General features: G+C 40.6%; 1 protein-coding gene across 1 annotated transcript in view; it reads left to right on the forward strand.

Annotated features, from left to right (window-relative positions):
• The window catches only part of FAT4 (FAT atypical cadherin 4), a 150,858-nt gene that overhangs the window by 67,124 nt on the left and 70,425 nt on the right, over positions 1 to 13,309 (forward strand). Inside the window, exon 2 of the mRNA XM_040612771.1 lies at positions 11,770 to 11,901. Coding sequence (XP_040468705.1) covers positions 11,770 to 11,901 — 132 coding nt within the window. The remainder of the gene's footprint in view (positions 1 to 11,769; positions 11,902 to 13,309) is intronic.

Below are 13,309 nucleotides of genomic sequence, written 5' to 3' on the forward strand. Positions count from 1 at the left end.
TTTAGAAAATGGCTCAGTTCTTCTAAATGCGAACCTGGAAAGTAACATTTTGGCCTTGTGTGTTTTAATTGCTAAAATCTATTTAGACTCATATAGTGTTTCTTCTCAGAAAGGTGCCACTATAAAAAAAATGCTGCAAAACATCCGTCAGCATTCAGTCCTATATCTTTAATTCCCTTCCACTCACAGGAAAAAACGGTGATTTCTGAAGTGACTATAGCAATGCTTTTTCTACTGTGGCTCTGGGTAGAGAGCTTTTCTTCTCTGTTTGGGCAGCCTTCAGTGGTGGAGTTATCCTATTGTCCTGATGGCTGAATGTGTCTTAGATGTCACACCTGTGAGTTTAATTAGGTGATTTATTTAATATAGAGGTGTGACATTCCCGTCCTTGAACTGTTAATGCTTACTTTTTCTGTCTTTATCCTTCCTTTTTTTTTTTTTTTTTTTTTTTTCTGGCATGGACAGAAGTGTTCTTACCAATTCAATCCATTTCTTATTACATGGCAGTAGACTTCATTTAATTAAATGCAATGTTATAAACTAAATGGTTCCCAAATGTATAATGTTTTAAGTATTTAACAAAAAAACCCCTAAAACAACAAAAAAACTAAAAAGAAAAAAAAAACCCACCCTCACTAGCAAGTGTTTGCCAAGCGTTTGTATTGCTTTGGCAGGTATTTGGAATAGGTTTTGTAACTGGAGGTACTGCTAGATACAGAAGAACTAATGTTTTTTGTCTGGGGAAATGACATAGGATCACATGTGTGCGCATGTCCCAGCAGTGAACGGGGAGGGAAGGGTAGGCAGTGAATGGATGGGTGGAAGAGTGTTTTCTGGTCCCTGCAGTGGCCAAGCAGTGCTGCGGACTCAGGGCTCCAGGGGCAGATGGAGCCGCTTTGCTCTCCCTGCCCTCCTCGCCATGCGCCGTGCCCCGGTGGCAGCACAAGAAGCAATTGCACCTCCTAACATGTGCTGTGTGCCGTAGTAAACGGGTCTTTCTGATACCCGTAGTGGTTGCTGAAGTGCACAGCCCTATGGTGCTCCCCAGGTGAGCGTGTTTTCATGTTGAGATTACAAGCTGGGCGATGCACGCGCTCTGGGTATGCTGGACTAACTGAATGCAGTGCTGCCTGAGCTCTAACTTGTATGGCAAACCTCTCTGAGATGTTGTTCCAGTGCAGACTGGAAAACTGATCCTCTCCAGTTGTGGGAAGAGTCATGGTTCATGTCAGCTTCTCCAGGAAAGATGTGCCTTGCCTGCCCCAGCTGCCTGGGCTGCGCCGTCGGGACCAGCTGGGTGAGGAGAGGAGACATGCAACAGCTCTGCCACGTCCCTGTGCCCACTCTGAGCAGGTAGGCTGGCGTGGCAAGCTGGCCTTTGTCATATGCATGTATACATACACATGCACACACGGGTGCCATATGCAGTTGGAGCAGCTTATGGTCCTCGGTGCCAGCACAGTTACGCGTCCGTCCCACCGGGCTGCTGTTTCTGGGCGGACCTGGGAGAGGTCCTAGTATGTTAGATGGCCCTGTTGAAATGGAGTTCAAAATAACTTACTCGAACAATCAATCTCTTTTTTAAACTGTATGAATATTGACTGAGCTACACATGTTACTCATTTACCAGTACTGACAAAATAACCTGTATTTCATTATGGTTTTTGTGGGGAAGGGGGGGGAAAACATGACTGCTTGTGGCATTTTTTATCAGTTTTATTCCTTGTACCACTTGGATTTTTATCTCTCATATATTGTGAAGTTGGATTATTTGGGGTTTACATATATATGATTATGCATGTTTTGATGTGTGTTTTAAAAAGTGTGCTGTTACTTTCTTATGTTAGCCAAGGTTTGAGTAGTGCATTCCTCAACCCAGTCTTAATTCCCTCTTGTTGCATGTGAGACCATGCCTCTTTTTAGAGAGCAGTAAATGATGTAGCGCTTAAACAATTATTTAAAAATATTGATTTCAGGAAGAGTGGGAATGACAACGTGGCTTGCTTTGCCTTTAGAAAAACATTTTTTACTGTTCTGGCTTTAGAAACGATGGAGTCAGCCCCCAAAGCCTTACTCATCGGTACCGCACTGCATCCTCAGCTAGCCTTTGCTGGTGTCTCAGGACTGGGAGTGGAGGTACCAATGTGGTGTCCTGGCTAGCGATCTTCTGCTGGGTCAGCAGAAGTAGTCACCTTTGCTGGAGGAATGCCACCAGCTGTGGCTGCTTGCATATAACATGCCCGAGCAATAAGGAATTGGTAGTTGAAACATAGCCTGAATTGTTTGCTTTGCTTGCATTTGAATATCCAACCCTTCCTTTCCCTGTGCCCTGGGGTGCGTAACAGGACATCGTGACAAATCTTTGCCTGGAGTGACCTGATGGGGTATCTGAACACATGAATAGCTTGGTTGGAGAGAGTCAGTCGGGGAAGCCCAGAGAGCATCTTTGCTTCTGGCTTCGGACCTGGGAGCTGCTGAGCAGCAGGGGTGAGCCCCCGGCTCCAGTGCTTGTTTCATTAGTGGCTGTGTCAGGATACTGCTGGTGGCCCCTTCCGCGATGTACGGTATGCCTGCCAGGGGTAAGTGCTGCAAAGAATAGTTTCTAGAAGTTTATTTCTGTGTGCTGCTTGGGCGTTTATTCATCCATTACTATGAGCATGTAGAGCAACACAATTTATCAGCCACATGTGTTTACTCACAGGCTAATAATGCCGTTTCCCATGTCTCTGGTTTTAATGAGCATTATGCCCAGATAGTGATGGACCCCTAGCACGAATGGATAAATCATACTGCATGTCTGCTAAAACCGGTATTTGCAGCTCTCTCACATGAACGAGTCATTTCTTTTCAGTGGCGTTATCATCTGGGCTTCGCCGAAAAGTTCGATGTAACCACAGTAGGTAGCGTGTTTCCAGACAATGCCTTATTGTCTGCACAGGCTGGACGCAGAGACCTTGCATACCTACTTAGAATCAAGATTAAATTACCAACCTTTTTGGCATTTTTATGTAAAATGTTCTTTATTATGGTCTTCTCATAGCTGAAGCATGAGTCACTTGCAAGCCATAATAGATTTTGGCTATGCTGCATGATGAAGTGTTCTGGATGCAGTGAAACATTTAATCAAGACTCCAGGCAGTGCAACTCCCAGTGGTCACCTTAACAAAAAAAAAAAAGAAAAAAAAAAAAAAGGGGGGGTGGGGGGAGTGACAGTGGGAAGAAAGAAAAAACAAATTATGGCACCTTTTCTTTGCAGCACAAAGAAATTACATCTTCTTAACTGAAATTTTACCTAATGATGAAAATGGATTTACACCCAATTTAGACTAGATATAAGGAAGAAAATTTTCTTGACGGTGGTGAAGCACTGACAGAGGTTGCCCAGAGAGGTGGCAGATGCCCCATCCCTGGGGACATTCAAGGTCAGTTTGGACGGGGCTCTGAGCAACCTGATAGAGTTGAAGATGTCCCTGCTCACTGCAGGGCAGTTTGGGCTAGGTGGCCTTTAAATGGCTCTGCCAACCAAACTGTTCTGTGATTCTATGATTTTTCTGGTAGTGTCAGTTAAATCCCTGAGTTTTTGAAAGCACTCTGATTTCCTGGCATTTTTTAGAAAATACTGACGCTTTATGTAATTGTAAATTTATATATATACATATAAATTACATAAATTTATGTAATTGGTTGCAAAACATCAGATTGCCTTACTAAACTGTACTTTACCGTTTTAACTCCTGGGAAGTTACACAGTGTTAAAATACTGGAGTTAGAACCCACAGATTAAAATTAGCAGGGTAACTCCAACATTACATATAAATCTTACTAACCATGTTTCCATGCATGTTTATTTAATGGTGAAAATTAAACATTGACAAAATGCATTGAGCCCTAAGTTTCCAAATGATTAGAAGGCTGGTAATCAGTAGTAATTCCCGGTTTTGCGAAGGAGAAAGAAATATTTCTATAATCCCTGTTCCGTATGGGCTCAAACTGTTGTCTTTTCCTGGGTTAACGTTTATTCTGCGTTGGGGTGCTTGGAGTGGGCAGTTGTGTAGCCCTGGGCAACTTCCACAGCCTCTCTTTTATTAAGGTACCCTTATGCTCAGACATCAAAATTAAGTTTTGTGCCCTCATCTGCTTCTGCGGAGAGATCCTAATTGTCCAAGGTCTAAGCATATGGCTGACACGTGTTTATTGCCTAAGTGCTCGTCACCGTCACTTAAAATTAGGGACTTTGCCTAAAATGGACTAGAAAGAGTTTGGATTATATTCACCTCATTGATTTTTGTTGTTGGGTTTTTGTGTTGTTTCTTTTAAAGATGTTACTCCAAAAGTCAAAGATCAAGTGACTGCTGCTGCCCCATGACATTCAGACATGTCTTTTCTTTCCAAATAGCACCTTTTTAGAGGTGGGTTTTTTTCACATTTTTCTCCCCAGCTGCAATCTTACCGCTGTTAATAGTGGGACTCTTAACAACTTTGTTTTTCTATTTAACAGGTTTGCTGGCCTGCAGCACAATAGACTAATGTGATTTTTATTGTACTAGCATGCACTGGGATTGTTTGCATCCTGGAAAATGGGATATTCAGCTGCCTCGTTCAGCCTCTGTCTGAGCAAAAGCTATTGCCTTGTCCCAAGACATTTGCTTTATAAATGGGCTTTCCGTCTTGTTGTGGAAATTATAAATATGCATGCTCTGTAGTTCAGGTTTTCCACCTTCCTGAGCTCTGCTATTATTGGTTATCCAAGTAATTTTAAAACATAAGTGTTTATTTTTCGTCCCCACACTTACTGTTTCCCAGTATTTTAGTTAGGGCAAGGTGGGAAACTGGTTCAGGGTAGCTTATGGGTTTTTATCATTATTAGGAACATTATTATAGAGATTTTCTAGGAACATCTGATTTCTTTTCCAAAAAGGATTTTTCTTCTTTTCTTTCTGGAAATGCATTTTTGCTTGCTTGTACTCTGGTAATCTTTCTGTTCCCTTGCCTTCACGGTTTGGAGGAAGCATGCACGCACTGGTCCTGCAGACAGTTTAACTGTAACTTGGCTGATGTGAGTAGCCAATATGATTACTCACATCAACAAAAAAAGGAATCCACACATACATATGCCTTTTTCGGGATTAGTGAAGCATTATTTGCTGGATGAACAAAAAGGCTAAAGTGCTGGAGGCAGAAGAAAAATGATTGGCGTTGGCCAGTTTTTTCAGTTAGTTACATGGGTGTGATGAATTAATAGTTGAATTTTTCTTTTTTACGATTGTGAATGATATTGTTTAGAGTATTTAACAAGGGATAGGGAATAGACTCCTTTCACTTTTATTCTGTTAAATTTGGTAACACACCTCCATGGTGTCCAGTGAAGAAGAAGCTCCATAATTTTTTTAATGTGAAGGGTCATATAATGGCTTAAGCATAAACACAAGTCTACAGGCAATGTGTGGCAATGCTGCTTGTAGATTATTACATGGTATCTCTTGAGAGAGGCAGTGAACCTCACATCAGAAAGCAAGGGGAAGAAGAATGACTCAACAACCTCTAAACTGAAAGAAAAGCTGTTGCCTTTCCACTCTGTTTGATCTTTAATCAAATAGCCGTAGCGTTTGAAGAAGTATCGAACGTGTGAGACATCTGGGAGTTCCTTTCTTCTTAGGTCGTGTTCTATCTATAGATCTCTGATCGAGCATGTAACGCGGACAGGGTGGCTGCAAGCAAGAATTACTGTGTGTGTTTGGGGACTCCCGGTGAAACTTGCTGCTGCCACATGAGCTCATTCAAGTCTCTTGTGGCATCTATTTTTCCCCTCATTTTCGTTCAATAGGTGGAAGAACTTTAGAAAAAAATATTCTGTCTATAAACCCTCCTCACCTTGAAATAAAAGAAAAAGAAATGTTAATAAGTGCAATAAAACAGAGGGATAGGTTCTTGCCAAATGAGCCCATTGGTTTATAGAAGGTGTTACGATCGGATAGAATTTGGCACGTTGCCTTCCAGTGCAATGTTTTATTTTACATACCTTTGTAGCTCATAAACCCAGTAAGTTTGGTCACTAAAATAATTTCTTGTTCCAGAATAAAACTCTCATGTTAAGCTTTTTATGTTGAGCATGGAATTTGTCTAGCCTTTCAGTAATAATTGCCTGGGGCACTGGTGTTTTTGAAGTGGATTGGTTCTTTTGCCCTAAGAAATGAAACTTTGTCTTTGAGCAACTGTTCCTTAATTCAACAAATTACTTTGAATAAGTATAAGAATAGATTATTCAAATGCAAACTCATATTCATTTTGGTTAACAAAAAAAAAAAAGACCTTTTTTTCTTGGTTTCCATCACAATTTTCTCCTTCACCTCCCCCAGAATAAATTGTTTTCAGAACTGTGTACAAAGTATGAAACTACTGAAGACTTGACACTGCAGCATCACTTTCTGTGTAAAGTGTCTCTTTCACAGAATCCTCATGAATGCCATCAGTTGATGCTCAAAGAGAGCATTTTGTACTTTCTTCAAAGTAAAGACATTTTGAAGCAGCAGTTGAATTTCCCAGTGACATTTTGCATTCAGGTTCCTGCCCTAAATGCTTCAATAGATACTGTACGCTTTAGGAAGGGAGGTTCTGGTATGATTTCTTATATCTGTTAAGACCTGAGGTTTGCCTGAATGAAGAAAAGAACTCTTATTTTTCTTACATCTTCGTGTAAAGTAAATTGAGGCAAAACCGTGTGAGGCGAGTGCTGCCCTGCCTCAATCTTTTCTGAATTTGTTTATGGAGGAAAAATACACAAAAGACTAATTTGAGCAGCAAATATGAATCTTAAGAAGATAAAGGTAATTAATACTTGCTCAGCTTTGTACATGTCTATGACAGCAGGCTGCAGCAATTTAATTGTTGCAGATGAGGATGGGTTGGCCCTCTGTAATAGTGGCAGGGGCATGGCATCATTGTCAGAACGTTACTAAGCCTGCAGAATGAGAAATTTGATTCAGACATGGGGAAATTTTATGGTATTGACCTGCTACTTTTGCTAATCTATGAGTTGTTGTATGTCTGTATTTTTGCATCTTAATTTAATATAGGTTGACTGAACATAAAACACACACAAACAAACAAAACCTACCCAAAGATAGTTTACATAGAAATTTATATGTAAAATTATTGTGGTTTTTTTTTTATAGGACATAGTAAATAAGTAGTGTATTTTTATGCAGAATAAACTGTGAGGGAAAGCTTTAATTTGCAGTCTTTTTTCTAGACGTATTAAACGTGATGGAAAAGCATTATGTTAGAATTTATACAAAAGTAGAGTGATTGTTGTGGAGTTTTACATACATATGTACGTGGTTAGAACAAAGCTTTCTGATTCCTTCATTTCGCTTTGAAGAAACAAAGTAAGGCAACATTTTGAATCTATTAATCAGTTTTCCGTCCCAGGCTTAACAGACTTAGAAGTGTCTGTGACTATTTATGTTCCCATGGCTTCTGCAGGAATTCAAGGCTGTTAGAGGAGCAAAGCCCACATCAGTGCCTGGACCACCAGAGAGAGCAATTTAGACAACTACAAGGTGTGGGCAAACATGCGTCGCTACCTTGGCTGCTGCTATATTTTATTATGTTTGAGTCCTCTGAGTGAAAGTAAGAAGTTTTGGGTCCTTTATTATAGGTACTGTTGATATAAATGGAAATAGAGGATTTATCAGATGGAAAGTTGTGGAAGTTTTTGGTTAGAGACTAGCCATAGTGCTTCGAGCGGTCCAAAGACTGCTCTCAGGTGACAGATTCGTGCACCTGGCTTGCATCGTGGAGTCACATTAACTGATGGGTTTGAGATGAGTCAAGAATATTCCCTCTGTTGGATAGATTTGGAGAAGGGAGGGGTGGTTATTACTTTTCATGTAACCTGGGCACGTTGCTGCCTACAGTGATACAGGCGTTGTCACCTAATGAGTCCTTCCCATTCCAGGGACCAAGGTTTGGACAAATCCCATAAGATTATTTATTTATTTATTTATTAATTCCTGTAGCATATTTCAGGTTTAGAGGTCTTTGGTTTCCTAGATATTTATTCTTGTACTTGCTGTTGTCGCTGGTGGGTGTTTTGTCATTGGTGCACGCTGAGAGCACAGCACATGTTCTGTAGACCCTTCTGAACATGATGCCTATGGTACAGATGACCAGTATTACTGCCATGAGCACCTTGTCTTGCCTTCATTAAGTCTGAGGCAGAATTGCACGCAATTACTAATTGGTAGCATACAATACTAATCAATCTGTGTATTTCAAGAATCAGTGATACACGTTGATATCTTTATGCAAATGTAATGTGGGATTGGAAAGATAAGAGGCAGTTGGGTGGTGAGAGATGTAGTTTAAATGTTTGATTAAAGCTTTGTGGGTTATTTTTTTGTCTCATCCCTCCCCAGTAAAGATGTGATAAGACGTGCTTAAATCTTCCAGTGACCAAAGGTGAAAGACTTTGTGCTTGTGGTTGTCCTGTAGGCTTCTGCTTTGGGTTGGAACTTCTGAAATAATTTCAAAGTGACATGAATTTCTGAACTCCTGATTAGAAGACTGGACATTCAATTTATACCTTAACTCATTCAGGATGTATACTTTCTAAAATGAGGCCTTTGGCATAAAACATAATGGACTCTTTTGTTTTGGGGAAAATGTGAAGATTTTTCTCAAGATTTTTCTTAGAGATGTATTCCTTGAGTGAAATTTCTGCAAACAGGCACATCCCAGGATCTTACTCCTTAGGTTTGCGTTACTGCGTGTAAGCCGAAGTCGTAAGTTATAGGAGAAGTAGAAAGATAGCTTTACATAGGGATGCTAATTAGACTTAGCCAACAATGAATTATGAAGCAATATGCATTACCTAAGCCCTGTGGATAAATAGTAAATCATGGTGAAAATGTTCTTTAAAAATATTGCGGTCTCTTTCTAAAAAATTCTCTTCCTTATTTGAGAATTTCTTATTTTACCACTAACTAAAGCACGTCTTCAGTATAAAGTGCAGTGTCTTTGTTTACTTGTGAGCTGAATTTTAAGGATAAAATTACTTTATTTTTTTTGTCAGTTCTTGGGAATCTGACTTTATAATTAATTTATTTTGTCCTGCAACCCTTAGCCATCTGTATTCTTGGATTCTGATTATTTTACATTATGCAAGCTGTAGGCAATACACAGCTCCTAACCCAAACCCCCAGAAGTTGTCATATATTTTTCATAGGATTCTTACAAAAGGCAATCTCTCATCACGAAAATGAGTTCTGGTGGTGAAATGTCACCTGCAGCTGAAACATTAGCTGTGCGTGACATATATGGTACCAATAAATAAATTGCAGAGCTGTGCAGCTGCTTTACCTTGAAACCGTATCTGGGGAAATGCTATACCTTGAGCAGAAGAGCATACGCGGTTTGCTGTGCCAGGTCGTGGGGCAGGGCCCGCCTGGCAAGAATAGCGTCTCTCCCGTTTCTGTGATTAATTGTCGCCCAGATGCAGCAGTCGCCATGAAAACCGACCTAGGCTGGTTTATTCCCTGAAAGTTTGTGTCTGTTGTGTTTGTTAGTTGTCGAAGCCTGTGGTGCTCCGGTCAGCTCTTCTTGTGCTCCTGTTGTCAGGGATTTAAATTTAATGATAAATCTGTCTCAGGCCGTAAAGTGTTTTGTGTACCATTTGTGAACGGTCAAAGGAATTAAATACGGTATAAAGAAATAATGGCCTCCTGTGAAAGGTCATGTAAAGCCTATAGGACCAGGGTTTTGTCTGCACTTCCAGCAGATATATCTATAATATGAATGTAATCTTTCCTCTGCTTTTAAAAACACTTTAGTTCTCTCTAATGCTGTGGAAAAGTTCTGGCAGGGTGATGGTAACAGTAACCCACTGTGGGCATAAATACTGAACACAAAATGGGGGGGCGGGGTGGAGGGGAGAATAAAGCTTGCTTACTTGAGGTGGCTGAGGATGGCACCAGGTGGAAGGTGTCTCCCTGTGTGGCATATATAATGCCCAGAGACCAACGTAGCCATAAGGTGTTGACAATGGTCTAGATCTCTCCACCCTCTGAAGAAATCCTCTTGGAGGAAAAATGCTTATCAGGGAAACAGCCGAGCTCCTCGCAGCCTTCTTTGCATTAGAAACATCCTCTGCAACAGAAGAGATGGGTGTGTTGGGATTAAGTATACTTGCAGAGTACTTACATGTCTACAGCAATTTATAGGTTTGGGGTCTTTGACGGAGGACAGTAGCACAACACACCAGATCTGTTCCATCACAAAGCCTGGCACTGGTGGCAATGTTAGCCTTTCTCAAACAGTTGCCTTTGGGAGGAAGGAGCGATGGAGCATCATTCAGGACGTGGTCTCAGGAAGCACCTAGAGACCCATGACCCTGGGGTGCAGCCGCTGAGGGCTCAGGGAAAGATGCAGCAGGTGAGCCCGGGTGACTAGGTTGTTCTGTGGGCACAGCCAAGCCTCTGTCACCAGGTACTTATCTTTGGGATCATCCTGGTCATCAAGCCAGAGTGACTTGCCAATTGGTGGTCTGTATGAAAATAGAAAGAAACAAGAAAATATTATGGCAGGCGACTAGAAATAGTAGAAATCGTAGACTTCAGATGGCCAGAAATATCTGTGCCGATTATAGCCGGAGCAGCCTAACCTGTATATTTTCGACAAAGTGCAGGGAGATAGATTCCTTGTGGGTAATGACATGGCAGGTACCGTAGTATAAATAATATGTTGTCGGTCAGTCTAGGTATGTTCCATAGCTTTGCCTCCCTGTGCAACAGCCCCATCTCCCCCTCTCTATTCCTCGATGAGCAACGAAGACAGACTTCCTTCAGCTACTCGGCTTTCTCATTTAGCGGGTCTTCAGAGTTTGGTGGCCATTTAATATTTTGGGTCCAAAACAAGCCTTTTTTCTCTCCGATAAATGTAAACCAGCTGTGCCCTCTCTTTCCTTCTTTCTTTTTTTGGAATATTACATGTCATACCTGGTGACGAGGGAAAATGGAGCTCTGAAGCTTTTTGAATTAGCGTCAGCAGGGCAGCAATTTTGCTTATGTAAAACTAGAAATAAAGAACACACAACAACCCTTCAGGAGCTGTCATTACTGCTTGGAAAAGCATACAAATATTGCACGTAAAAAGAACATTTGTCTACGTGTGTGTAGGCAAGGAGAGTAGATGCTAGTGGGTGCTTCTAAAGTAACGTTTAATGTTTGCAATTAGAGGAGAGCTTAGAGAGAGAGAGAGTAAAACGAGATTATTTTTGTTAAAAAAACTTAAAGTGCAAGGGTGTTTTTTCCCCCCCTTGGAACGGGAAGTTGCCAATATATAAACATTTCAGAGAGAATTTTACACCACCTCATCTTTATGTCAGGCAGCATTTAATGGTTGAACGATCTCCTGCTCCGGGACTTGGCAGCTGTCCTCCAGGGGCCGACTTTGAGGATTACAATGACAGTCTATCAGTGGATCTTTTCCAATATAAACTAGACTAGGACCATTTAAAATCAGTTGCTATCAACAAGTCAAATTAACTTTATTTATGTTAGAGGCTTGCCTATGAGTATTTTATAACAATGTGGAATTTTAATATCCGCAGGGGCTATTCTTATTGGTGGTGTGATTTGGGAATGTTCTAATTTGTGTGATTAAGAACAATTTACCTGATTTCTTTCAAAATTATGCGATTTGTAACATTCAGGTCCAATCAGTGTCTAACTCGGCGCTCACGCAACTTTTTCTGATTCCTGCTTTTTACAGGTGGAAATAACACTTCAGGATATCAATGACAACCCACCAGTATTCCCCACAGATATGCTTGATCTGACCGTAGAAGAGAACATAGGAGATGGGTCTAAAATATTGCAGCTGACAGCCATGGATGCTGATGAGGTAGGAGCATGGTTTCTTATTTGAATATCTGTATTAAAAAAACTATTCTGGAAACGGACGCTTTTACTAATTCCCTTGTTCCTTCCATGAGAACTTGGCCTTGGGAATCACTGTGGCCCTGCTTTAAACTGCATTTGGCCCTTTTACAAAACTGTGTTTGTCATCATGGAGTCACAAGAGGTGCACACACACGAGCAAGTGAGACAAATACTCTATTACTTGAATGCTGCTCGCTGCTTTGTATATAATGAGTTAATATTTTCCTTACATCTTTTAATGAGCGGTTCTGCTAAGTGCAAAAATTTGCCCACATTTTGGTTTTAGGTGGTCTTGTTATCAGTCTCATCTTATGCCATACCTTGTGACTTGGTGAAGGTGCTGGACTGCCCAGCTTGTGATAAAGATTCATTGACATTTAATTTAAGGCACAGCTTGAGTTCTAAACTAACTTTGAAGCAGAGATGTTGTAGTTGAGCCCAGTTTCAAGGTGTCCAATGGAATTAACGTGAGACGAGCCTTGGAGAACAAGAAAACTTCTGACGGTGCCTAATTGCCCTTTGGCTGTACTTATTACCAATTTTATCCTTTCTTAAAGAAGGTCTTCACCAAAAAGAGGGGGAGAAGAAACAATGCTGGAATACATGCTCTGTACATGAACCTGTTTGCAAAATAGTTTTACCTGCTTAGATTCATTACTGCGAGGACGCTGCAACTAAGGATCTATTAAGAAACTAGCAAAGGGCTTTGAGCAATTGACATTAAACAGTTGGGAGTCACTTCATGAGGGATATTGCAGTCTTGTTGTACGTGTTAGGCAAATATATCTACATATAATTTGATGTATGCATTTGTTTTGGAAAGTAAGTTATGAGAATGTTAATCATATTGTTTCATTCACCTGAACTGATTCTTTCCACTGGGGAAAAGCCTAAAAAGTCAATATAAGCATTCAGAGAAGTTGTGTTGTCACTAAAATATAGGGTTACATTTGACAACGAGCAATCCTTGCATTCAAATAATAAGGTAATTTAACCTCCTCAGGAGAATTTTATTTCTGGCCTTTTTTGTGTTAGCTTGGTTAGTCGTCCTGTGACTTTTAATCGATGTACTTAATCTTACTACTGCAGAGGGAACCACTGGAACACCCCCAGGAATGGTATGAATGTGATCATGAACTTTTTGTTCTTCCCTTTATTTTCTGGTAGCAGCCTGACACACAGACGAAAAATAGAATTTTGGAAACGTGCATATCTGTAACAAAAATTCTAGCTGTTCGTCTTCAGATTAGGAAGAAGTAAATACTGAACAACCACTCTCTGCTGTGATATGGCAAACAGATGTCTAAGATGTTAACGATATATTATGCTTCAGCCTCTTTTGACCATTCCTAAACTGCACCTAATATGTT

This window comes from Falco naumanni, chromosome 1 (assembly GCF_017639655.2).
Source record: "Falco naumanni isolate bFalNau1 chromosome 1, bFalNau1.pat, whole genome shotgun sequence".
Lineage (NCBI taxonomy): Eukaryota > Metazoa > Chordata > Aves > Falconiformes > Falconidae > Falco > Falco naumanni.